The sequence below is a fragment of the Physella acuta genome, unplaced genomic scaffold (assembly GCF_028476545.2).
Source record: "Physella acuta isolate Inbredline_101_S28 unplaced genomic scaffold, ASM2847654v3 ptg000913l, whole genome shotgun sequence".
NCBI classification, from domain to species: domain Eukaryota; kingdom Metazoa; phylum Mollusca; class Gastropoda; family Physidae; genus Physella; species Physella acuta.
Window position 1 is genome coordinate 748,542 of NW_026732430.1, and position 26,628 is coordinate 775,169.

General features: G+C 35.7%; 2 protein-coding genes and 1 long non-coding RNA gene across 3 annotated transcripts in view; 1 reads left to right on the forward strand and 2 right to left on the reverse strand.

The window, feature by feature from the left end:
* Positions 1–13,297, reverse strand: part of LOC131953216 (ADP-ribosylation factor GTPase-activating protein 1) — a 41,653-nt gene extending 28,356 nt beyond the window's left edge. Inside the window, exons 1-7 of the mRNA XM_059316301.1 lie at positions 12,845–13,297; positions 11,413–11,522; positions 10,964–11,135; positions 10,458–10,675; positions 9,816–9,884; positions 8,717–8,825; positions 8,216–8,272 (exon numbers count right to left, since the gene is read on the reverse strand). Of these exons, the coding sequence (XP_059172284.1) occupies positions 8,216–8,272; positions 8,717–8,825; positions 9,816–9,884; positions 10,458–10,675; positions 10,964–11,135; positions 11,413–11,522; positions 12,845–12,904 (795 nt within the window). The 5' untranslated portion in view covers positions 12,905–13,297. The remainder of the gene's footprint in view (positions 1–8,215; positions 8,273–8,716; positions 8,826–9,815; positions 9,885–10,457; positions 10,676–10,963; positions 11,136–11,412; positions 11,523–12,844) is intronic.
* A 16-nt stretch (positions 13,298–13,313) lies between these two features.
* On the forward strand, positions 13,314–21,373 carry LOC131953218 (uncharacterized). Its single transcript, XR_009388608.1, has 3 exons — positions 13,314–13,524; positions 20,719–20,778; positions 21,247–21,373. It is a non-coding gene; the product is annotated as an uncharacterized LOC131953218 (long non-coding RNA).
* Positions 14,802–26,141, reverse strand: LOC131953215 (endoplasmic reticulum metallopeptidase 1). Its single transcript, XM_059316300.1, has 15 exons — positions 25,247–26,141; positions 24,730–24,857; positions 23,370–23,475; positions 23,140–23,286; positions 22,606–22,698; positions 21,612–21,824; positions 21,238–21,461; positions 20,864–21,041; positions 20,084–20,259; positions 19,579–19,734; positions 19,199–19,404; positions 17,671–17,783; positions 17,220–17,404; positions 16,964–17,041; positions 14,802–16,827 (listed from the first exon to the last, which is right to left on the reverse strand). Exons 1-15 carry the CDS (start codon positions 25,914–25,916, stop codon positions 16,735–16,737), a joined length of 2,766 nt encoding a protein of 921 aa, XP_059172283.1. The 5' UTR covers positions 25,917–26,141; the 3' UTR covers positions 14,802–16,734.
* Positions 26,142–26,628: the final 487 nt, after the last annotated feature.

The following is a 26,628-nucleotide window of genomic DNA, read 5'->3' on the forward strand; positions in this document are numbered from 1 at the left end:
ACAAGAACAGCTGTAGCAAGAACAGCTGTAGGGTGACACAAGAACAGCTGTAGGGTGACACAAGAACAGCTGTAGCAAGAACAGCTGTAGGGTGACACAAGAACAGCTGTAGGGTGACAGAAAACAGCTGAAACTAACGGTTAAAAACTTAAGTACGCACACCCTGAATGCGACGGGAATGTAAACACAACTTGAACACGAGACTGTCAACATTAATAAGTTGTATAAACAACAGTCATGGCTTTTATGGGGTTCACTCTACACACCGTCTGTTGCAGCTATACACGAACACGTACACCATGTAAACATCTACTACACATCATTACAGAGCTACACACCATGTAAACAGCTACTACACACCATATAAAGAGCTACAAACCATGTAAACAGCTACTACACACCATGTAAACATCTACTACACATCATTACAGAGCTACACACCATGTAAACAGCTACTACACACCATATAAAGAGCTACAAACCATGTAAACAGCTACTACACACCATGTAAACATCTACTACACACCATTACAGAGCTACACACTATTACAGAGCTACACACCATGTAAACAGCTACTACACACCATGTAAAGAACTACACACCATGTCTAATGCTACTACACACCATGTATAGAGCTACACACTAAGTTAACAGTTACACACCAAGTAAACAACATGTGTTTGAATTCTCAGGGAGAAATGTGGCCTTTAACCCGCACGCTTATAAACAGGTGGGTATGATGCTTATAGCATGCTACATATTGGTCTCAATGACAGACACATGCCAAATATTGGTCTCAATGACAGACACATGCCACACATTGGTCTCAATGATAGACACATGCTACATATTGGTCTCAATGACAGACACACGCCACATATTGGTCTCAATGACAGACACATGCCAAATATTGGTCTCAATGATAGACACATGCCAAATATTGGTCTCAATGATAGACACATGCCACACATTGGTCTCAATGACAGACACATGTCGTTGAGTTGTTGCAATTTCACAAGTTTAATTGGTTGTGAATTGACAACAACTGATATAACCAACGGATAGATCTGGTCTAGTGGTGGTGTACGAACACAACATTTCTCATTAGTTTAGATTGAATCCTCCCCGAAATATGTCACGTCATGTATGGTCAGCTCCGTAACATAAATAGACGTTACAAGTAGACCCCCCCTTCCTCCTCAACCAATAGGGTGACCTCACACGTAACAATAGGGTGACCTCACATGTAACAATAGGCTGACCTCACACGTAACAATAGGCTGACCTCACACGTAACAATAGGCTGACCTCACATGTAACAATAGGCTGACCTCACTTGTAACAATAGGGTGACCTCACATGTAACAATAGGCTGACCTCACACGTAACAATAGGCTGACCTCACACGTAACAATAGGGTGACCTCACACGTAACAATAGCGTGGCCTAATACAACCAACAGGGAGAACTAATACAACCAACAGTGTGACCTAATACAACTAATAGTGTGACCTCACACAACCAACAGTTAGACCTAATACAACCAACAGGGAGACCTAAAACAACCAACAGTGAGACCTAATACAACCAACAGGGTGACCTAATACAACCAACAGTGTGACCTAATACAACTAATAGTGTGACCTCACACAACCAACAGTTAGACCTAATAAAACCAACAGGGAGACCTAATACAACCAACAGTGTGACCTAATACAACCAACAGGGAGACCTAATACAACCAACAGGGAGACCTGACACAACCAACAGGGAGACCTGCCACGAGAAAGGTCTGTGTACGCGGGGTACAGCCTGTGTACAGCTGCTGGCATGAGTCATAGAACGTGCCGTGACCTCATGTCGCCCCAGCCTGTCTCCTAACATGTCTCCTAACCTGTCTCATATCAGATACACATGTTAATAAAAACCCAAACCATAACAAAACACACGAGCTAGCAAGGGAGAACTTACTTGGGTAGACTGTAAACAACGACTCAACTAGAAGAGGGCGATGATCCAGTAGAAAGCTACATAATCCTAGCAGTTACCGCTTTTAAATTGGGAAACTCCGGCTTGTGCGTGTGAGTATAAATAGCCAATCGGCTGGCTGGAGGATGACGGTGGGGTGACCCCGACTTGATGCGCGACTCTAGCAGACGCGCGCACACACACGGGCACACAAAAGGTAACAAAGAAGTTCCATTTGGACACACCAGCGCGGCGGCAAGACACACTGTGTGGGCTCCGGGACACCAGCATTTTTTGTTATGCAAGAGGGGAGCAGCACATATCTAAGCCCGCTGATAATTGAAATTTGAAGAGAAAAAATGTAGGATTGAAACGTTATCACAGCCAGGCAACTTGTCGCTGTGACCTAGGTGCAGCAGAGTGCTGTGTGAATGGACACTTGACAGGCTGGCGTACCCTGGCTGGACCTTCTGTTGGCCCAAGTGTGTGCGTGGGGGGGGGGGGGTGAAAGGACACGAATGTAATGCTGATATCTGTCAGGTTGTGGGATGGGGGGAAATGTTGGATGGGGGGGGGGGGGAAATGTTGGATGGGGGGAGGGGGGAAAGAGGGGGTCACTGTAATGCTGATATCTGTCAGGTTGTGGGAATGTGGGATGGGGGGGGGGGGGGGAATGTGGGATGGGGGGAATGTGGGATGGGGGGGGGGGGGGGGAGGCACTGTAGTGCTGATATCTGTCAGGTTGTGGGAATGCGGTAAACGGAGAATGATGGCATCTTTTTGTAAAAAAAAAAATGGGGTCAGCATAACAGTCACGTGAGGTGTCAAGGAAAAAAAAACCTGGAAAACGCGTCACGTGATTGGATAGTGTAAACTAGACAGTAAGTCACGTGACTTAAGTAAACTAGATAGTAAGTCACGTGATTGGATAGCGTAAACTAGACAGTAAGTCACGTGATTGGATAGTGTAAACTAGACAGTAAGTCACGTGATTGGATAGTGTAAACAAGACAGTAAGTCACGTGACTTAAGTAAACTAGATAGTAAGTCACGTGATTGGATAGCGTAAACTAGACAGTAAGTCACGTGATTGGATAGTGTAAACTAGACAGTAAGTCACGTGATTGGATAGTGTAAACTAGACAGTAAGTCACGTGACTTAAGTAAACTAGATAGTAAGTCACGTGATTGGATAGCGTAAACTAGACAGTAAGTCACGTGATTGGATAGTGTAAACTAGACAGTAAGTCACGTGACTTAAGTAAACTAGATAGTAAGTCACGTGATTGGATAGCGTAAACTAGACAGTAAGTCACGTGATTGGATAGTGTAAACTAGACAGTAAGTCACGTGACTTAAGTAAACTAGATAGTAAGTCACGTGATTGGATAGCGTAAACTAGACAGTAAGTCACGTGAGTGATTTAAGTAAACTAGACAGTAAGTCACGTGAGTGATTTAAGTAAACTAGACAGTAAGTCACGTGATTGGATAGCGTAAACTAGACAGTAAGTCACGTGAGTGATTAAAGTAAACTAGACAGTAAGTCACGTGAGTGATTTAAGTAAACTAGACAGTAAGTCACGTGAGTGATTTAAGTAAACTAGACAGTAAGTCACGTGAGTGATTTAAGTAAACTAGACAGTAAGTCACGTGAGTGATTAAAGTAAACTAGACAGTAAGTCACGTGAGTGATTTAAGTAAACTAGACAGTAAGTCACGTGAGTGATTTAAGTAAACTAGACAGTAAGTCACGTGATTTAAGTAAACTAGACAGTAAGTCACGTGATTTAAGTAAACTAGACAGTAAGTCCAGCGAGGCACGTGATTAGTTTGAGAAAACTAGACAGCAAGTCACGTGATTGGGTTGCATGAATTAGATTGGATTGTAAGTCGCTGTCATTTTAGGGCAATGAATGTCAACTAGGCTTCACAGGTCGTATCAAGATGTAAATTTTTTGTATTGCAGCTCAAATTGGCCAATTGGCCGCTATAAACGAATGAAATAGAAGTTATATAAAAAAATATTTCAACCATTATCGTAGTGCGCCCCCCCCCCCCCCCAGGGAAAAAAGTCTAATAGAAATAATGCTTGGGAGTAGGGTAACAATTGTATGACCCAACTGGTGTGTGACAGTACTCTACAAACAACTGGTGTGTGACAGTACTCTATAAACAACTGGTGTGTGACAGTACTCTACAAACAACTGGTGTGTGACAGTACTCTATAAACAACTGGTGTGTGACAGTACTCTATAACCAACTGGTGTGTGACAGTACTCTATAACCAACTGGTGTGTGACAGTACTCTACAAACAACTGGTGTGTGCCAGTACTCTACAAACAACTGGTGTGTGACAGTACTCTACAAACAACTGGTGTGTGCCAGTATTCTACAAACAACTGGTGTGTGACAGTACTCTACAAACAACTGGTGTGTGCCAGTACTCTACAAACAACTGGTGTGTGCCAGTACTCTACAAACAACTGGTGTGTGCCAGTACTCTACAAACAACTGGTGTGTGCCAGTACTAAGCTAACCAACTCTTATGCCCCATCACTTACTGAGCTAACCAATGCTAATGCCCCATCACTAACTGAGCTAACCAATGCTTATGCCCCATCACTTACTGAGCTTACAACTGTTATGCCCCATCACTTACTGAGCTAACCAACTCTTATGCCCCATCACTTACTGAGCTTACCAACTCTTATGCCCCATCACTAACTGAGCTAACCAACTCTTATGCCCCATCACTTACTGAGCTTACAACTGTTATGCCCCATCACTTACTGAGCTAACCAACTCTTATGCCCCATCACTTACTGAGCTAACCAACTCTTATGCCCCATCACTTACTGAGCTAACCAATGCTAATGCCCCATCACTTACTAAGCTAACCAATGCTTATGCCCCATCACTAACTGAGCTAACCAATGCTTATGCCCCATCACTTACTGAGCTTACAACTGTTATGCCCCATCACTTACTGAGCTAACCAACTCTTATGCCCCATCACTTACTGAGCTTACCAACTCTTATGCCCCATCACTAACTGAGCTAACCAACTCTTATGCCCCATCACTTACTGAGCTTACAACTGTTATGCCCCATCACTTACTGAGCTAACCAACTCTTATGCCCCATCACTTACTGAGCTAACCAACTCTTATGCCCCATCACTTACTGAGCTAACCAATGCTAATGCCCCATCACTTACTAAGCTAACCAATGCTTATGCCCCATCACTTACTAAGCTAACCAATGCTTATGCCCCATCACTTACTAAGCTAACCAATGCTAATGCCCCATCACTTACTAAGCTAACCAATGCTTATGCCCCATCACTTACTGAGCTAACCAACTCTTATGCCCCATCACTTACTGAGCCAACAAACTCTTATGCCCCATCACTAACTTAGCTGAGTGTATTTACCAAGGACATTTGGTTGCTAACCTATTTGAGCCTGCTATCAGAGAAATGCTGCCAGATAAAAAAAAATGGAAGTACAGACAGAGTCGGGAAGGAGCTGGCCAGAATACAGAGATGCTGCAAAAATCAATAAAACCATCGCATCATTGGCACTGGGTTATGGCCCCAAGCTGGGGGGGGGGGAAGCTTGATTTCAGGGGGATCAACTGTTTATTATCACAACATTTTGGCTATTACATCTTTTAAGGGCCATGGCATTTATTTGGAAATCATTTACCTACAGAATCTAACATCAGTATAACTTGTTTTGTAGCCAACCAAGTTGAGAGATTTTGTTGCCTTCTAAGTCAGGGCAAGAGATTTTGTTGCCTACTAAGTTAGACTACATTTTGTTGCCCACTAAGTAAAGACTGAACATTTTGTAGCCCACTAAGTAAAGACAGAAGATTTTGTTGCACACTAAGTAAAGACTGAACATTTTGTAGCCCACTAAGTAAAGACTGAACATTTTGTTGCCCACTAAGTAAAGACTGAAGATTTTGTTGCCCACTAAGTAAAGACTGAAGATTTTGTTGCCCACTAAGTAAGACTGAAGATTTTGTTGCCCACTAAGTAAAGACTGAAGATTTTGTTGCACACTAAGTAAGACAGAAGATTTTGTTGTCTCTTAAGTAAGACTGAAGATTTTGTTGCCACTAAGTAAGACTGAAGATTTTGTTGCCCACTAAGTAAGACTGAAGATTTTGTTGTCTACTAAGTAAGACTGAACATTTTGTTGCCCACTAAGTAAGACAGAAGATTTTGTTGTCTCTTAAGTAAGACTGAAGATTTTGTTGTCTACTAAGTAAGACTGAAGATTTTGTTGCCCACTAAGTAAGACTGAAGATTTTGTTGCCCACTAAGTAAGACTGAAGATTTTGTTGCCCACTAAGTAAGACAGAAGATTTTGTTGTCTCTTAAGTAAGACTGAAGATTTTGTTGTCTACTAAGTAAGACTGAAGATTTTGTTGCCCACTAAGTAAGACTGAAGATTTTGTTGCCCACTAAGTAAGACTGAAGATTTTGTTGCCTACTAAGTCCGGGCAAGAGATTGTGTAATCTTGCATTAATTGACATCACATAAGTTTTCATTTAAAGTTATGGTAATTACAAGCTACACATTAATATATGAAGAAAGCTGGTGCACATAAGTACATAAAACAAAGGCACTTAAAGCAGGCTCACATTGAAAGGATAAGACATTTTAATGTCGCATTAAGTGACAATAAGGGGCACAATTCAATTATTTGATTTTTTTTATTTTTCTTTGAATTATCTCCCTGTATTTGTTTTACACATTTAAGTGGTCATCCATCTATGACTTGATATATGACAATGCACAGGGAATTGGGGTCTCTGGTCTATGTGGTTGTCTGCACTTTGAATTTCAATATTGATTTTCTTTTATCTTACAAGAAATGCAACTACATTTACATCAAAGATGTAAAATTAACAGCTTTTTAAAGAAGAAGATAAACAAAAGAAAGTACTCTTAGTGATCTGTCAAAAAAAAAAGGATGGTGCTCTTAATTAATTGAATGTGTGTGGCTTGTAATAAATGGATGGACCCCCTTAATTAATTGAATGTGTGTGGCTTGTCATAAATGGATGGACCCGCTTAATTAATTGAATGTGTGTGGCTTGTAATAAATGGATGGACCCCCTTAATTAATTGAATGTGTGTGGCTTGTAATAAATGGATGGACCCCCTTAATTAATTGAATGTGTGTGGCTTGTCATAAATGGATGGACCCGCTTAATTAATTGAATGTGTGTGGCTTGTAATAAATGGATGGACCCCCTTAATTAATTGAATGTGTGTGGCTTGTAATAAATGGATGGACCCCCTTAATTAATTGAATGTGTGTGGCTTGTCATAAATGGATGGACCCGCTTAATTAATTGAATGTGTGTGGCTTGTAATAAATGGATGGACCCCCTTAATTAATTGAATGTGTGTGGCTTGCAATAAATGGATGGACCCCCTTAATTAATTGAATGTGTGTGGCTTGTAATAAATGGATGGACCCCCTTAATTAATTGAATGTGTGTGGCTTGCAATAAATGGATGAACCCCCTTAATTAATTGAATGTGTGTGGCCTGTCATAAATGGATGGACCCCCTTAATTAATTGAATGTGTGTGGCTTGTAATAAATGGATGGACCCCCTTATTTAATTGAATGTGTGTGGCTTGTAATAAATGGATAGACCCCCTTAATTATTTGAATGTGTGTGGCTTGTAATAAAAGGATGGACCCCCTTAATTAATTAAATGCATATGGCCTGTCATAAATGGATAGACTTCCTCAATTAATGTTATAGTTGTGTGAAGCAACTAGACAGGCTCTGTCCATGCATGAATCTACATATTGGCTGGTTGAGCCATCACATATTGGCTGGTTGAGCCATCACATATTGGCTGGTTGAGCCATCACATATTGGCTGGTTGAGCCATCACATATTGGCTGGCTGAGCCATCACATATTGGCTGGCTGAGCCATCACATATTGGCTGGCTGAGCCATCACATATTGGCTGGTTGAGCCATCACATATTGGCTGGTTGAGCCATCACATGCTACGGTTTTCCCGTATAGCTATTGTTGTCTGTGGATGTGGTAGGACTTTTTTTTTAGGTATCAACATCTAATGTCTGATATTGTTACTAAACAGAAAGCAGGTGGCTCAGTCAGATACAACATTGAGCAGGGACAACGAAGAGTTTATTAATTTACAATAATGCGGGGAAAAAAAGTTATTTGACCATAACTTACTTTTTCAGTAGCAGCTGAAGCAAATTTGGTTGCACTTAATGCAAAAGTCGACCAGCCCTGCAGACAAATGATGTAATTTAGTGTCTGAGTGCATCAAAGTTTTGTCTATTGGCTACTTGATAGGATGTTAAAATAAATTCAGTTTACAGGTCCACATTTAAAGTGTTAGTTATCCAAAATAAACAATTCTTCCAAACAAATTACATGCTGCAAAAATATGGACACAATCAAAACTTTTGCTGACAGCACGACATTTTTACTTTCCCTACTGCATTCACAAGATTTTTTCAACCACTTTTTTAATCGATATTTTAAATATTCACATAGATAAAAAAAAATTAAACCTTAAGCAAAATTGAGAAAAATAGTCATAATTATTAAGTTAGAGTCCAAAAATAGCTTAACGGTTTAGAAAAAAATCAAGAAAAGGCAACAAAAAAGTTAACAAAAAATCAATAAAATTTCAAACAGTCACTTAAAAAAATGGTAAAAAATACTTACAGATGATAGTGAAGAGAGTGTGTTATCAAAGAAGTCATCTTTTTTATTATCTACTAGAGGCGTGTTTCCAAAGCCAGTATACCTCCCACCTTGACTTGGAGGTAAGTGCCTAAAAATATGCATAGCTAAAATAATGATTTTTCAAGATGTAAATATTAATAACTTTACATTCCGTGCAAACACACAACTTTCAAGCCGTAAATATCGACTTTTTACAATCCATGCAAACACACAACTTTCAAGCCGTAAATATCGACTTTTTACAATCCGTGCAAACACACAACTTTCAAGCCGTAAATATCGACTTTTTACAATCCGTGCAAACACACAACTTTCAAGCCGTAAATATCGACTTTTTACAATCCGTGCAAACACACAACTTTCAAGCCGTAAATATCAACTTTTTACAATCCGTGCAAACACACAACTTTCAAGCCGTAAATATCGACTTTTTACAATCCGTGCAAACACACAACTTTCAAGCCGTAAATATCGACTTTTTACAATCCGTGCAAACACACAACTTTCAAGCCGTAAATATCGACTTTTTACAATCCGTGCAAACACACAACTTTCAAGACATAAATATCGACTTTTTACAATCCGTGCAAACACACAACTTTCAAGACATAAATATCAACTTTTTACAATCCGTGCAAACACACAACTTTCAAGCCGTAAATATCGACTTTTTACAATCCGTGCAAACACACAACTTTCAAGACATAAATATCGACTTTTTACAATCCGTGCAAACACACAACTTTCAAGACATAAATATCGACTTTTTACAATCCGTGCAAACACATAACTTTCAAGACATAAATATCGACTTTTTACAATCCGTGCAAACACACAACTTTCAAGCCGTAAATATCGACTTTTTACAATCCGTGCAAACACACAACTTTCAAGACATAAATATCGACTTTTTACAATCCATGCAAACACACAACTTTCAAGACATAAATATCGACTTTTTACAATTCGTGCAAACACACAACTTTCAAGACATAAATATCGACTTTTTACAATTCGTGCAAACACACAACTTTCAAGACATAAATATCGACTTTTTACAATCCGTGCAAACACTTACTCAGGGCGACCAGCATTTTCTTGCTGCACTCTGTTGAAGTAGTCATCCTTTTGTCTTTTTATATAATCTCTAAAATCAGAGAAACAAGCAGAGGTAAACAAAATTTATTTATAAATGAGATAACATATAAAGGTAAACCAAAGTTCCTGACAAAGCCCTGCCCCCTCATAAATTAAACTGTACAATTTTAAATTAAGACCCCAGATTTAGCTAAAAACTGAGCATACCATACTCATGTACTAGACAATATTATAAGTAAGTAAGCAATAAGCTGTTGTATCAACATCTTGATAGCTAGTGTTATATGCCCCCCTTCCCCAAAGTTCCATGAGCGTAACTTACCCATTATGTGTATCTACATCTTGATAGCCAGTGTTGTATGCCCCCCTTCCCCAAAGTTCCATGAGCGTAACTTACCCATTATGTGTATCTACATCTTGATAGCCAGTGTTGTATGCCCCCCTTCCCCAAAGTTCCATGAGCGTAACTTACCCATTATGTGTATCTACATCTTGATAGCCAGTGTTGTATGCCCCCCTTCCCCAAAGTTCCATGAGCGTAACTTACCCATTATGTGTATCTACATCTTGATAGCCAGTGTTGTATGCCCCCCTTCCCCAAAGTTCCATGAGCGCAACTTACCCATTATGTGTATCTACATCTTGATAGCCAGTGTTGTACATTCCCCCCAGATCCCCTGTGCTGCTACTGTTATGAAAGGATCCACCATCACGATATGAGTTAGATGACAACCTAGGGGTTGATGCTGATGTAGAGAGACGGGACGGTTGGAATGCAACATAATTTTTAGCTGATGAAGTCTCTATACTCCATGGTTTTCCTTCTGCTACGGTAGCCACCTGTGGTAACACACAAAACATGATGATTGTTCAGCTACATTTAAAAGAAAAGGAATGCTTTAAAACATTAAAATAACATGATCTCTTAAAGCAGTCACACAGATGGTCAAATGTTGAGATGTGGCTATTCAGCAGCATATTGGTTCTCAATAGCAAGACTTAGTGGTACTTCCATCACTAAAAGATAAAAGAACAGTACAGTGTGTGTACTCCAGGATATACTGAGGAAATCTTTTATGCTTGATCATCAATAACTTCTTCTAAGCTAATATACTATATATGAAATACCTTATCTCTTAAAAGCGCTGCAGCTTTTGTATTGTATTTTTCCTGCAAACTCATTCCTTCTCTATAGTCAGGTTGTGATGAAAAAAAATCTTTACACATTTTGTTCCCACCAGCTTTCATTTTTTCTAACTCTGAATCTTTCCATTTGTCCATGGACACAGACCGAACAAAGCTGGAAAACAGGAAATTTTAAGTCTTTTATTTCAGGTTACTATAATTTATTAACTACCAAGTTGAAATAAATTAACTAAAAAAACAACAACAGCGTATTATTTTTTTTAGTAAAGTCTCTTTTCAAAAGGAAATCCTAATTACATCCTAGGCTCTATAATACTATTGCATGTGAATTCTTTTAAAGTACTACATAAGACAGTAAACTGTATATAAGATGTCTTACATCATATAACTAGCAATAAACATAACAGATCCAATTAATTATTTTTTTTTACCTAAGGTGCACACCTAAACTGCGGTGTTTACCAGAGCACTCTAAACATATCCAGATCCCATATGTTACACTGACCCATTGTGGATTATGGGAACCACATTCAAAACAATTCTGTAAAAATAAATATAAAAAAGTTAGCCTATAAAAATTATAGAATAGTAAAGAATAGTTTAATATGTAATCTGTGATCCCCTTTTACTCAGACTTCAGTAACTAGGCCTACTACCTTGTAATACTAATAATTAGTGAGTAGGTATTTACTCATTTTATAAAATCCACTGAATTTCATGTCCACTTCAGTAACTAAATACTATGAGAATGATCAATACCTTTCCAAACACAGGGTACAGGGAGTTAAATGCCTAGAGTGCTAACCTTAGAGGGTGCCAAACAGTGTATAAAGAAAAAAAAATAGAAGTTCATTCTGAACGGCTTTATAGAATTATAGGCCCCTATAGAAAGTTGAAAAAAGGGACTGCAGCTTGGCATAAATGAATGTCTTGTTATTAAACTGTTTTTTTACTCAACTGTGTGACACCAAAATAGGGGAGAGGTGTGCTTTTCTCTTTTTTGCTCAAGTGAAAAACAATAAAAAATGGAGGGGTTGCAATACTTAATATTGATAGTTCGTCCCTGGTGCGGAAAAGGGTCGCTACGACGCTGGTTTTGACCTTAAATATGTAATAGAATCTAGACTATTTGTACTTTTATAGGCCTAAATTAAATCATAAATAGGGCCTATAGGCCTACTTGACATAGCCTAGAATTCAAGACAATCTGTCATTTCTTTTCTTTTGTAGTTAAATTAATATTTGATAGGAAAATTACAAATTTTGGTAATCTATCATTTTAGGTACGTAAAATCGCCCGCGGCTAGCCTTGTACGAAAAAGTTACCTCAAGGTCAAGGCTTTAATAGAAGTATATTGTGATATATTTGTATCAAATATTATAGATAAATGAATAATAAATGAATAATGGCTAAATATATCAATATTAGGCAAGAAATTAACTTTAAACAGCAGTGCTTGCTAGCAGGATTTGCTATATAAAAAGTGGCCATCTGTAAGTTAGAGTGGCTTCCCCTGAATCTTGCGCTATAAGTTTACAATATAAAAAAAATAAACAAGATGGTTGCTATTGTATGGTTGCATCTGTTGGAAACATTGCTAGTCTTTTTTTTATTATTGAAAAGTTTTAAAAATTAAATTGTTTAAAAACAGGTACATGAATGAAACAAGGAAACATTTTTGTATTTTAAAAAACATATACCCTCGTCAAAATGTGAAATAATTATTAAAATTTAAGGAGTCACCTGTTTTTCACATTACAAGTCGCGGACGATTTTACGTACCTAAAACGATAGATTACTAATATTTATATATTAAACATGGTACATCTAACAATAATCTAGCTAATCTAGCATAGACTTACATTGTTGCCTTCTTTTAATTTTAGATCCTTTAAAACACGTCTTGTTCTGGGACTTGCCATGATATCCTGACCTATCCTTAGTTAGTGTAAGTCCCTAAGTTAAGTGTAGGTAATAAAGACTCTCTCTCTATCTTAAGAATCGGTATGTGTACTGTAGCAGATAGATTCTACTACTAGATTCTAGATTACTTATTACTTGGACTTGGTGATAGGCCCCTAACATTAACTTTTAATTTAATTGAGTAGGCCTAATTAGTAATTGATATAGAAAAAGTATTGTTTGTATATCTAACTTGATCTTGATTCTACATCTGTTAACTATCATCGGGTCAATTATCACTTTTAACTAGACTAGATTCTGCTATTTATCTAGAATCTAGCTTCTACTGATCTAGATTCTAGAGCTACTCTCTTATGTGAAAATAAGAATTATGCTTGCTGAGTTGTCAACTCTATTTTCGACTACTTTTTACAACTTCCGGAACGACAATGCCAGATTTTCAGTTTCCGAGAAATTATATTTCTTTGATAGTACATTTTCTTTATGTTAACTAAACTAAGACCTAAGAAGTTCTATTTTTTTCCATATAGATCTAGATCTAGATTTCTAGAAGTCCTTTAAGAAAAGATCTAGGCAATATTGATTTGAATTACTTCAAATTCAGACCATCACAATTTTTGTAATTAAAATAAGTTGCATATAATATTTGTTTATTTGGGCTTATGCAGCCTATAATAAATGTATAATATTATTATGTAGGCCTATATATATATATATATATATATATATATATATATATATATATATATATATATATATATATATATATATATATATATATATATATATATATATATATATATATATATATATATATATATATATATATATATATATATACACTAGCCAAGCATAAGATAAATACTCAAAAACTGTTTCGAAGTATCCAATTAAGATATTTAAAATGTAATCTCAAATTACCTAAAGCTAAATCCTGGTTTATACAATATTTGATAACATTTTGAATGATGTAAAGTGTTGTTTTTCTTTCATACATTATATAATACGAGCTGACAGACGGCGTATCATATGCCGCTATATAGTTCTTTTATTTTCTACTTTTCAGTAATTCATAATTTGTGAATTCGACAGTACCAATACTGCCACTGAAAATATTTGCTTTAAAACACTATCAGTAGGTCGCTAAGGACAATACCCCCCCCCCCCCCCGTGAAAGTAAACTCCTCTTAGTTACCTCCCCTAAGTTTAAAATAGTTTCAAACTAAATTATCTGCCCCTAATAGCCGTCACTAAACCTTGCTCTACGATTGTAAACATTTAGCGTGAACCACAGCTCACCAGACCATGTAGGGGTGGGGGTGATAGGGAGCGCGCTTACAGCTTGGTGTTTTCTATCATCTCCAAGAAGAGAATTATAAATATAGATAGATAGCTACATTAGATTCTGTGAGAATGTAGGTTGGCACCAAAGGGGGTGTGGGGGCATAACATTCAGTCAGAGAGATGACAGATGTGGAGCATCATATGGAGTTGTATGCATGAGGTGGGACATTGGAGTTAGTCTGGTGAAAAATGGACATTGCATGGTATAGTGGGCAGTGAAAGAGGAGAACCTGCATTTTAGGTGCTCTCCTGAGGATTTTTTTTAAAAAGAGAATACTATTTATAAAATAGGCATTGTGTCTAAACCTTATGTACTATTACTACTAAGATTTCTAGAAAAATAACGAATATCAAGTTTTTGTGAGAAAAAAAAGTAAGTTATTTATAAAAAAGGAATTTCATATCTTCTCATAACTTAAGTAAATGACATGTATATGCAGCATATCTGGAGGATGTATATAGATGTCGATTCCAGTTGACTGAATTTAACACAAAATAGGTGTATAACTAACACATTTGACACAACTCATACTTACTTTATGCAATTTTTTTTATTAATAATACAAAAAGTAACAAATAGTAAACAAAAAAATAAATGTTCAAATGCTGATTTTTTTTAAAGAAAATAATTTAAAAATTGAAACCGATTAGCTTAAATATTTACGGTGCAAATTGTCTAACAATACATCAGACTAGGCCACTAGCAGTTAATATCTATATATTGTAAGCCTAAAAGTCTTTCATAATCCTTTTGTGTACCAATACATTTATGTTTCAAAATTCTGGCAAAATTAACCAAGCATCAAATAAATAAAAAGGCAATTTTTTTATTATCGAACATACAATGATACATTGTCAAAACTTGATATAAGTAAATTTTCCTAAAAATTTTAAAATCTTTACCATACTGAACTTTTAAATGTGCAATTGCTTGATTAAAATGAGTGGTGAAAAAGTTTTATAAAAGTTAAAAACTGTTTTAATGTGATTTAAAAACTATAAATAAAACTCCATCACCTATGCACAATAAATAACTGGCATTTAACATTAAGGCATTTAGAAAGGAGAGGTAATAAAAATAAAACTCCAGCTTCTTTGATTAATTCTTTAGGCAGTGATGCATTAAAAAAATTAGTAATGCAAGGTTTCAATAATAAATTACCCTGAAATTCTGGAATACATTTCTTTAACATAAGGTCACAAATGTTAAACAGCAATCAACAATAAACTTATACTCTTCTTATACTTATACTTAATTCTCTTCACTTAAATTTTAGAACAAAGAATGTACCTAGATGAAGAAAGCAATTTATAAAAACTTCTGCATTAGCAAATGCTGTTAATAAATATTTAACCTATCACAAATTTAAATCAAGTTTTTTATTTAAAAAAAATTCAATTATAGCTAAAATCACAATTTAGTATATCACATTTTTAATTAACATTATGTAAAATTGAGACAAAAGGTTTAACTTTATTTTGTGCTAAGCAAAATAGAAGTGTTGACTTAAGAACAATAGAACCTTGAAAAATGAAACAAGCATTTTTAGTTTCTTATAACATCAACACAATGCAGAAAAATATTCAAAAAAGCAGTTTTACCAATTGTATCACAGTATATTCATTTAAATTAATGATACTGATAGATGTAACATTATAGGTCATTAAAACTGGTATATAACAAGTTATGATGCAGTACCAACAGATAATAACAAGATTTTTTTTTGTCATTTAGCTCCAGAGAAACTTTATATTAACAAATTTAAGGCAGAAAAGGATAAAAATAAAAAGCACTTGAGCTCTTACTAGCCAAAAAAAAAGTTTATTATAGAATAGTAAATACTGGTATACATGTCAAAGATGTTTATAAATGGAAAATATTAATGCTTTATATATAAATTAATAAAGTAGTAATACTGCTAATACTAAAGTACTATTGTTATGGAGGATGCACTGAGGCAGACATTTTTTTATAAAAATATATTTGTATATCTTTAAGCTTAAAGTTAAGTATTTTTTAAAGTAACAAGCAATCTACAGATTGTGTAATGTATTAGCAACAGTGAAAGGTATATATGATTTATATATGTTGCATAACATTTTTCATTAAATATTTCATAATAAATATTTGATAATGGATCAATATTATCACAATAATGCCAAATTAAAAATTTTTTTTTTTTAAATACTGAGTATCTTAAATTTGGTTTAGATTTGATGGAAAAAAAAGGCAACATGATTTTTAACAAGCATGAAAAGTGTGTGAATTTTGCACACAGTTTTTTGAGGAAATTGAAAGTAAAGAATCAGTTTTTTCTGTCTTTAAAGTACTTTTTATGAAGTTGTTAAATGTTGATTTAAAATATTTACTGCTGAATTTTTCAAAACCACAATAAAAAATTACTACAGCTAGCTTTGAAAATAAATGTAATCACTGGATTAGACTGAAGAAAACCAATTTTAAAAAAGTTGAAAATAGCATAAATTAAAATACATATTCATCATATGTAGCAGACCACCGAGTAGCCAACATCCACACAGGTAGGTTTTGTTCCAGTGCAAACAATTCAGGTGTTACCTGTTTCGGAAAACATTTTGATTACTCATAATGGAATAGGTAAATGAGCAATCTAATTTAACAGTCATATATAACAATTTAAAACTATTATTTTAAAAATATTTGAGTAGCAATTCTTAAATAGAGTAATGATTACCTGAGATGGCCCATGAAGATGGTGCCCTGCAAAACCCATCCTTACAAGAGAGCTGTTCAGGGCGTGTCTGTTCCTAACCTGCAAAAATTAGTTGACTAAAATGTACAATTTTCAAAACAAAACTACCCACTACCAGTCAAAAGCATTCCAATGCAATGCAAGTCACCTCTAAATTTAAACTAAAAAAAAACAACACATTTTTGGAGAGTATTGAATAGAAAATTAGGTATTTAGAAAAACAGAATGCAGTACTGACCTGAAGATCAATGGAAAATTCCCAAGCTGTGTCAGGTGGACCAGCATGTGAGTAGTAAATAAAATAGGTGGAATGGTGGATGGTTGGAATAGTGTTGGCTTTCACAGGAATGTTATGTCCAAAGCTCCAGTGCATCATTCTTGCAGAAAGTAGCTCAGCAATAAATATCGTTACATGACTTGGACCTGGAAAAAATATTAAGTGGGAAGTTTGACAGTTTTACTTTGACAATTTTACTTTTGACTAGTTACCACTTCCTTATTTTTGGACAAATTTAAAATCAATTCATGATAGCAGTTAGATCAAATATTTTAAAGTTAAAAATAGTTCAAGCAACAGTGAATGTTAATTTTGAAAAATAATTACAAAATTGACTAATGCATAAAACATTAAAAAAATTAATTACTTTTAAAACGGCACATTGCGTAAATAAGTACTAAGATAATAATACCTGACATTTTAAAAGTAAGCCTGACTTCGCTGTTACTTTTTTGGACGCGCTCTATCAGTTTTACTGAAACTCTTGTCACATTCAAAGGTGAAGCAGGAAAATCAAATGTTTTTCTTGAGAGAATAAAGCAGATGAATTCTTTTTAAAACAACACAAAAAACCGAATCACTTAAAACACTAGTTTGTGGTCTGACAAAATTAACTAACCACCCACAAACACACGGTCACTACTTTGTGGTCTGACAAAATTAACTAACCACCCACAAACACACGGTCACTACTTTGTGGTCTGACAAAATTAACTAACCACCCACAAACACACGGTCACTAGTTTGTGGTCTGACAAAATTAACTAACCACCTACAAACACAAAGCCACTAGTTTGTGGTCTGTCAAAATGAACTAACCACCCTCAAACACACGGTCACTAGTTTGTGGTCTGACAAAATGAACTAACCCACCAACAAATACACAGTCACTAGTTAGTGGTCTGACAAAACTAACCCACCTACAACACAAGACTGGTCTGTAACACTAGTTAGTGGTCTGACAAAACTAACCCACCTACAACACAAGACTGGTTTGTAACACTAGTTAGTGGTCTGACAAAACTAACCCACCTACAACACAAGACTATTCTGTAACACTAGTTAGTGGTCTGACAAAACTAACCCACCTACAACACAAGACTGGTTTGTAACACTAGTTAGTGGTCTGACAAAATTAACCCACCTACAACACAAGACTGGTCTGTAACACTAGTTAGTGGTCTGACAAAACTAACCCACCTACAACACAAGACTGGTTTGTAACACTAGTTAGTGGTCTGACAAAACTAACCCACCTACAACACAAGACTGGTCTGTAACACTAGTTAGTGGTCTGACAAAACTAACCCACCTACAACACAAGACTGGTTTGTAACACTAGTTAGTGGTCTGACAAAACTAACCCACCTACAACACAAGACTGGTTTGTAACACTAGTTAGTGGTCTGACAAAATTAACCCACCTACAACACAAGACTGGTTTGTAACACTAGTTAGTGGTCTGACAAAACTAACCCACCTACAACACAAGACTGGTCTGTAACACTAGTTAGTGGTCTGACAAAACTAACCCACCTACAACACAAGACTGGTTTGTAACACTAGTTAGTGGTCTGACAAAACTAACCCACCTACAACACAAGACTGGTTTGTAACACTAGTTAGTGGTCTGACAAAACTAACCCACCTACAACACAAGACTGGTCTGTAACACTAGTTAGTGGTCTGAGAAAATTAACCCACCTACAACACAAGACTGGTTTGTAACACTAGTTAGTGGTCTGACAAAACTAACCCACCTACAACACAAGACTGGTCTGTAACACTAGTTAGTGGTCTGACAAAACTAACCCACCTACAACACAAGACTGGTTTGTAACACTAGTTAGTGGTCTGACAAAACTAACCCACCTACAACACAAGACTGGTCTGTAACACTAGTTAGTGGTCTGACAACACAAGACTGGTCTGTAACATACCGTGCATCAACATGGGGAAGGAATGGATAGAGATATGGCCTTCCACAGTAAACACCATCACAGGTGGCTTTCTTAGCATTCTCTAATATCCAAGGGGCGTACTGTTGTAGTGTTGTGCCTCCCTGGTAGTCTAATGGCTGGTACCAAATGTATGCATCTTTACTGATCACTCTATTGTTAGGACCATGAAACCTTCGATCAAAGTGCTGCAAGTGTAAAGGAAATTTTATTTTATGCAAGATTATTGAGTCACATTTTAGAATATAAGAGAATGTATGACAACAAAGGATACACACTGCTTATACAACAACATCAAGTGTATGCAGAAGTGTCAACGAACAACATGTAGCATGATGTGTAAATCACAAACAGCTGCTTACAACAAGCATGGCTCGCTGGACGGAAGCATCCAGTGGGTTAGAGGAGTAAGGAAAGCCTGCAGGTGTAAAGATGACAGCAGCCAGTCCCAGCAATATCACAGCTGTTGTTGTAGTGATCACGCGACCTACTCTGTTGTGTGTATACACAAAGCCAATCTGAAGAGAAGCAAAAACAATTTTTACACCGTGTAAAAACAATGGGGCATATTTTTTTTCAAAGTTAACAGAAATAGGTAAAATTATCCTTTAAAGCATACAATTTAAATCAAAACTTAAATTTGTTTATTCAAAATTTTTAAAAATTATATTCTAACTGATAGATCTATCAAGACACATTTGGCATTTTAAATATTGATTTTGTTCTATTATGTATAATATGTAGACCAATCTAAGCAATTAAAATGAAATTGAAAAAAAAAAACTTTTCTTTAGGAATATAATTAAAAATTGTACACTTTGATATTTTGGTGCTTTTGAACAACATTAAATGTTAGAAAATCTTCACCTGATAGGGCAAGCAGACCAACACAGGTAAGCCAGAAACACAAGCAATAAGAATATCCGGTGCTGTCTCCATGCCTGATCTCCCCATGATGGGGATGAGAAACATCAGTAGAGTGTAGATAAGATAAACAACATACACACTTGGAGCCAGTGATGCAAGCAGATTGAAAGCTAGTCCTAAAAAATAAAAATGTATAAGGCACATCTATATATATAATTCTCTTCTTGGAGACCATAGAAAACACCAAGCTGTAGGCGCGCTCCCTACCACCCCCACATGGTCTGGTGAGCTGTGGATCACGCTAAATGTTTACAATCGTAGAGCCAGGTTTAGTTACGGCTATTAGGGGCAGATAATGTAGTTTGAAACGATTTTAAACTTAGGGGAAGTAACTAAGAGGAGTTTGCTTTCACTGAAGGGTGTAGGGGTTGGGGAATGGGGGGGGGGTTATCGTCCTTAATGAGCAACTGATAGTGTTTTAAAGCAAATATTTTCAGTGGCAGTATTGGTACTGTCGAATTCACAAATTATGAATTACTGAGTGAAAAGTAGAAAATAAAACAACTAAATAGTGGCGTATGATACGCCGCGGGTCGGCTCGTACTATTTAATGAACTTCTACTGCTTTTTTTTAGTGCATGTCAATTATTAAGCATACTGTTTGGATTCTTTAGAACTGAATTCAAGTCTTCCAGGTTAGTAATCACCCACACATAAGCGTAATGTATTTTTAAAAAGCTACCCCGGGCAAAAAAACAAAACAAACACTTGTACACTGACCTGTGGGTTTAAACCCCAACATATTAAGCACAGTGTAAAAAAATGCTGGCCACAAAATACAAAGTAATGGAATGTAGGAGGACATTAGTCCATGTATGGTCATGAACATCAATATAAAGGACCACAAAATCAGGTTGGCTTCTTGCAGCATTGACACCATTACAGTGAGATCAGTATTCTGTAAACATAACAGAGAGATATTACACACTAAAAATATTAAATTTATGAAAAATATTGAGGTGGATGTAATTTCTGTGTTGAGTTATATCACAAGATTTAATATTTTTTCCAACACATGCAATTGCAACCTATTTTAAATGTGTATCAGGACATGTGTATCAATAATGATTTTGAAATGAATGTATTTTATTTACCTTAAACAGTGTTTTTTTCAAGATGGTGTGAAATGCCATAACTGCTGTGACAGATGGAAGAATGAAGAGCCAAACAATATTCAGGCTATTAGTGTAGTAGCTGAGGCTGCGCCCAATCCAAGTGAGGAAAAGTGCTACACCCACTGGAACCAATAAACTGATGACCCATGTGCCCAGCATAGCTAACACAGTTTGCAACATTGGCTTGATCATGCTTGTTGGACCTGAAATTTAAAAATTTGCTTGTATCAAATTGAAGACTACAGATTTGGATCATAGATAAAATTTTACTTACCAATAAGTAGTGAAAATAAAAATAAATTAGCTAAAAAAACTGCTCTCATCCATATAACAATGCCAAAAACAATAGTTACCAGAATATCTGTTTCTAAACATCCGTTTTAGAAAAGCAATATACACATAAACAAATGTTGTCCAGTTGAGAATATTAGCAAGACGTTGTGGATATGCCACGATGAAGAATCCAAGAACATCAAAAAATACCATGGAGCCATGTTTATCTTCACCAGGATTGCTTAATTTTGAACTGGTGGCCATAAGCTTTAATGTGGCTAAAACATTTTCACCTGAAAAAAAGATTAAAGAAATGGATGTGGGCTTTGTGATAGAAATAACATTCTTGAAGAAAAATGTTTTAATTTCATCAACCAAACATGAAGTCTTTTTGTTAGCAACTCATTAGCTTTAATAACACTTTTATCTAGCTTTAAAGGGCAAGGCAAACATTGAGGAGCTGCGGTCTTAATTCAAATCGAATTATACTGATTTGCTTTTAAATTTTAAGCATGTTCAAATTACTGCTTTAACAAATATTAAATTATATTCATTTATAAAATTCTGTAGGTGCAATCTCTTTTAAATAAAATATTTTCTCGCTATAGAGTGTGAATGGAAATTTGGAAGCTCAGTTAGGAAGTCTGTAAAGTGATACATTTAATAATGCATATGGGTTGACAAAGCTTTTAGTTATCCACTGAGTGTGGCATGTTAAGTTCCACCAGCATCATCTTGGTATAGAAACTCTGTATCTAGCACTTTGTTACATTTTATCATTGACAAGATCTGGAGCTATTCTCCCAGTCTCTTCAGCCACATCTAAGCTAAGCACTCTAGAAATAAATGATTTCTGCTCTAGTTATATTATTCACTTCATTCTACTGGGGCTGTGTATTTAAATTTTTATCATATTTTATTTTTCTGACGATTTTTCAGGCCTTCCAAATAAAAATCAGGTTGAAGCAATACCATGATTACATGTGTTGGTTAAAGAATGACTGGTAATAAGTCAAATATTCTGGGATTTGTAACTGTTAATCACATTGTTTTTAAAATATGGAAATTAATTACCGCTTCTTTGCATGGATCCTGCAGGAATATACATAGGTTGGTCATTTTTCGTGTGGTACACATAGCCATTCTTGATGTGGGCTATGTCAATGCCTGTTAAATTAAAAGTTTGCTTAAAATTAGATTACATCTTTAAGATATAAACATATTTAAATACATCCTAAAAGTATGATAAACTACATTTATAAAATATAAAAAATCTCTAAATGGCAAATATTTATTTTTCCAAAATTCAAATTCATAACACAAAATACTAATTTAAAGTAATGATTATTTATGAAAATATATATTAGATGAAAAAATAAATGTTAACTATACAAAACAACAGCAAGAAATAAATGCAAAAAAACTGCTCTTTAATGTCATTCAAGGCTCTTAAAAAAAAGGTTTCCTGAGTTACTTCCCTCAACCACTAAAGCAGCATTACATTACATTAAAGCAGAAGTACATTTGCTTGCTGGTCAAGATTATAGTAAAATTATTGTATATTGCTAGCATTTTTCTAATCCCCTTATAACATAAGTTTAGCAATACCTGGGATGTGACCATAATCCCTAAAAATTCTAAAATCTGTGTCAGATGGTACAAGACCGGTTTGAAAAATTTCTTGTCCAACCACAGATGCATGAGGATAAGGCGCAGAATCTATGTACGCCTTGATCAGCCAGGGATGTTCTGGGCCTAATAAAACACAGTAAAAACAGATTTAACAGTTAATATTCTGTAAGGTTTAAGTGTAATTAGAATAGTGAATTAGAACAAACCAGTCTGGAAGACTATTTCCCATCCTCCTGCTCCAGCTGAGTCCAAGTTAACAAAGGCTTTGACACTACCAGCCCAGCGATGTTGAGTGATAAAAGCATGACTTGTCTGAAATAATACAGGAAATCATGTTTTAAAGCAAAGCTAAGCTAATCCTTTTGAAATAAATTTTATTTTACCAAAGGATTAAAAAGAATAAATAGTCTGTAAAAAACCGTACACAAGTTTTCAATTAACTTAATGAAGTAGTATTTACTACAACAGGGAAAAGCAAAATAAGAAAAGAGTATATATATATATATATATATATATATATATATATATATATATATATATATATATATATATATATATGTATGTATGTATGTATGTATGTATGTATAGACAGACAGACAGACAGACAGACAGACAGACAGACAGACAGACAGACAGACAGACAGACAGACAGACAGACAGACAGACAGACAGACAGACAGACAGACAGACAGACAGACAGACAGACAGACAGACAGACAGACAGACAGACAGACAGACAGACAGACAGACAGACAGACAGACAGACAGACAGACAGACAGACATTTTAAGTAATAATAAATGTAATCATGGCAATTTTTCATTAACTGTTGGATATTTTTACAGCCAAACAGACAGATATATCTGACAGTATGCAACTCCCATTCACATCCAACTTGAGCTCTTATTTAAAGGCAGGCTGGACACCAACAAAAGATAGCAGTTATCTAGTACTTGTAGTTAGAAAGTCATCCCAATAGCACAGAGGCTCATGATAAAAGCCTTAAAGACTAATTGGTCCAGGGCTAATTTATTTAACTCTCAATATTATGCTGAAGTTTTAATTAATTATAATGTTATGAATAATTTGTAGGGAGTGAAGGTTTGTAAACTGCCCACATGCTTAACTAGGGGAGGGCGGGTGGGGCAGTTTCCCTATGGGCAACACCAGTTACATAAAAATAAAGAGTTAATTCTGAGCTGCAGGACTAAATTTACACAGTCAAAATTAGGAAAAATATCTTTATACAACAGTTTACAGACTAGTAAAAATTAAAGTTCCTTTTCAAACCTGAAGGTCTAAGGGGCAAGTGAAGTAAAGTTAACCTGTTTCTGTGACCTCAGCATTTGAAGGGATAGTGTGGTCAGCACTATGCCCAGCCACCTTTACTTTCCTTAACTTGAGTCAGGTACCCATCAGCGCTGGGATGTTCTATGGACTTTAACCAGGATTTGAACTCGAGATTTTTGGGTTAGCAGTCGTCGTATGCTCTACTGTTCGACTACGTGGTCCCATCTTTGAAGACCAATTTAACTGTTTTAAATTAAGCCTAATACAAAGTACTTACTTGCAAAATATTTTCTTCTGCACTATTGAAAAGAAAGATCACATTGTGCATTAGGGTAAAATCACTTTGAGATAATACTCTTAATATTTCCAACATAACACAGCAGCTGGCTGCATCATCTCCTGCACCTATAAAGATAGTTTTATACTACTATAGAGCTCAAATAAAATTAGCATAACTTATTTTTTAAATAGGTATGCCTTAATATCTTTTTAAAAATATGTAAATATACATCAAACAATATCAAGGATACTTATAAATATTTCTAAAAAATTTGAGTTCTGAAAAATGTTAATTCTAAATTCAGCATGTAGGTACTCTTCAATTATTTAATTAAATTCATTTTCATGTTAGTGTGCGCATAACTCAAACCGCCATACTCTAGAAAACACTTATAGAATAACTCTAACCTTGCAGGTTTAGAAATAGGCTGTTATTGCAGATACATATCTATATATATGTATGGGCTACAGAAAAACGTAACAAAAAGGAATAGCTTCAGACAATGAATATTTACCTGGACTATCAATCACACTATCATAATGACAGTTTACTAGAACACTGTTCTCAGACTGTTCAGGTGGTGACAACATCACTACAACATTTTTCAAATCTTGATACACACTTGTAAATTCCCCTACCCCAACATTGATAAAATCAAGTGTTAAACTTCCACTTGCACTCTGGACATCAATTTCCATTTTTATCTTTTGATTACGACCCTCATTCTCATTAAAAATTTGTTGAATATAGTTCAAAATGTAATTTTCTGCTTTAGAATTTGCAATGCTTCCTGAGACACGAGGACCAAACCCTGTTAACATCTCTAAATGACTTCTGGCATTTTGTTCCCTAAATTCATGAGGTCTTGAGTTTTCATTATTTTTTGGTACTGGGTAGGAGTTCATTCTTTGATGGACAAATATACTAATAAGGAGGTAAAATGTTCCTATCAACACATATGCGACAGCTGCCCTTGGGCGTGGAAAATTGGTTCTCTCACGAAGAGGACGTACATGTCTACCTGCATTAGGAAGTTGTTGAGGTTGAAGAGAATCAAAAGTATTATTGTCAGCATTGCGGAGAGAAGTGTTACTGTTAATAACAGCATCTTCTGAGTCAGGGCCTACTGTTTGACGTCGTCTTAGTGAATCTCCTATAAAATGCTGGTCTTGATCGGTATCCATTTTTTTAGATCGCTAATCTTAAATTTAAAATCAATGGGGGAAAAAACTAGATCTATACTAAGTAGTTTAGAACATGATAGTTAGATCTACATATCCAGTGGAGGATATAGATCTAGATTCTAGATACCATATCACTACTAGCTCTACTATAGAGTCTATACTGCATACAGACCACTCCACAAGCAGAGGTATAGAATTTGTATTTTGATGATGGGCCTATAGAATCTAGTACGTGTTATGTTTTGCCCTTATGAAGTTGCCGGCGGTGATTACTAACTATAGACGTCATTTTTTTTCCCCCACGACTAGATTTATAAACAATGCATTCCATAAATAGATAAAGATTTAGTATAGTCAGTTGTATGCTGGTCTACAGGCATATTGTTATATTAAGTTGGCAATTTCCTCATCTCCCCGGAGGGGGGGTGGGGAGGAACTGCAGTGTCTCCCAGAGCAATTCCACCGAAAACATAATAATATGGGCTATTTTAATTAGTGCCCCCCCCCTGGAATTTCAGTTGCCCTCCCCCCACCCAGCAAAATGAAAGAAACCCTGACCCGATCCACCCACCCTTTTTCCTTATTACCTCTCTAAAAATAATTTATGTTCACATTAATGGCAACAATCGATTTAAAACATTTGTAAATATGCCCTGTACAAAAGTATCTTTTATTAATATGCCGTTTAGTTCAGGGAATATGTCGGGTTTTT

Coding starts and splice junctions, on each gene's coding strand:
- LOC131953215 (XM_059316300.1), bottom strand. CDS start 25,916: ATGGATACCGATCAAGACCAGCATTTTATAGGAGATTCACTAAGACGA. Junction 17,405..17,670: donor GCTTACTTTTAAAATGTCAG/GTATTATTATCT, acceptor TATTTTTTCCAG/GTCCAAGTCATGTAACGATA. Junction 17,042..17,219: donor AATTTTCCATTGATCTTCAG/GTCAGTACTGCA, acceptor TAATTTTTGCAG/GTTAGGAACAGACACGCCCT.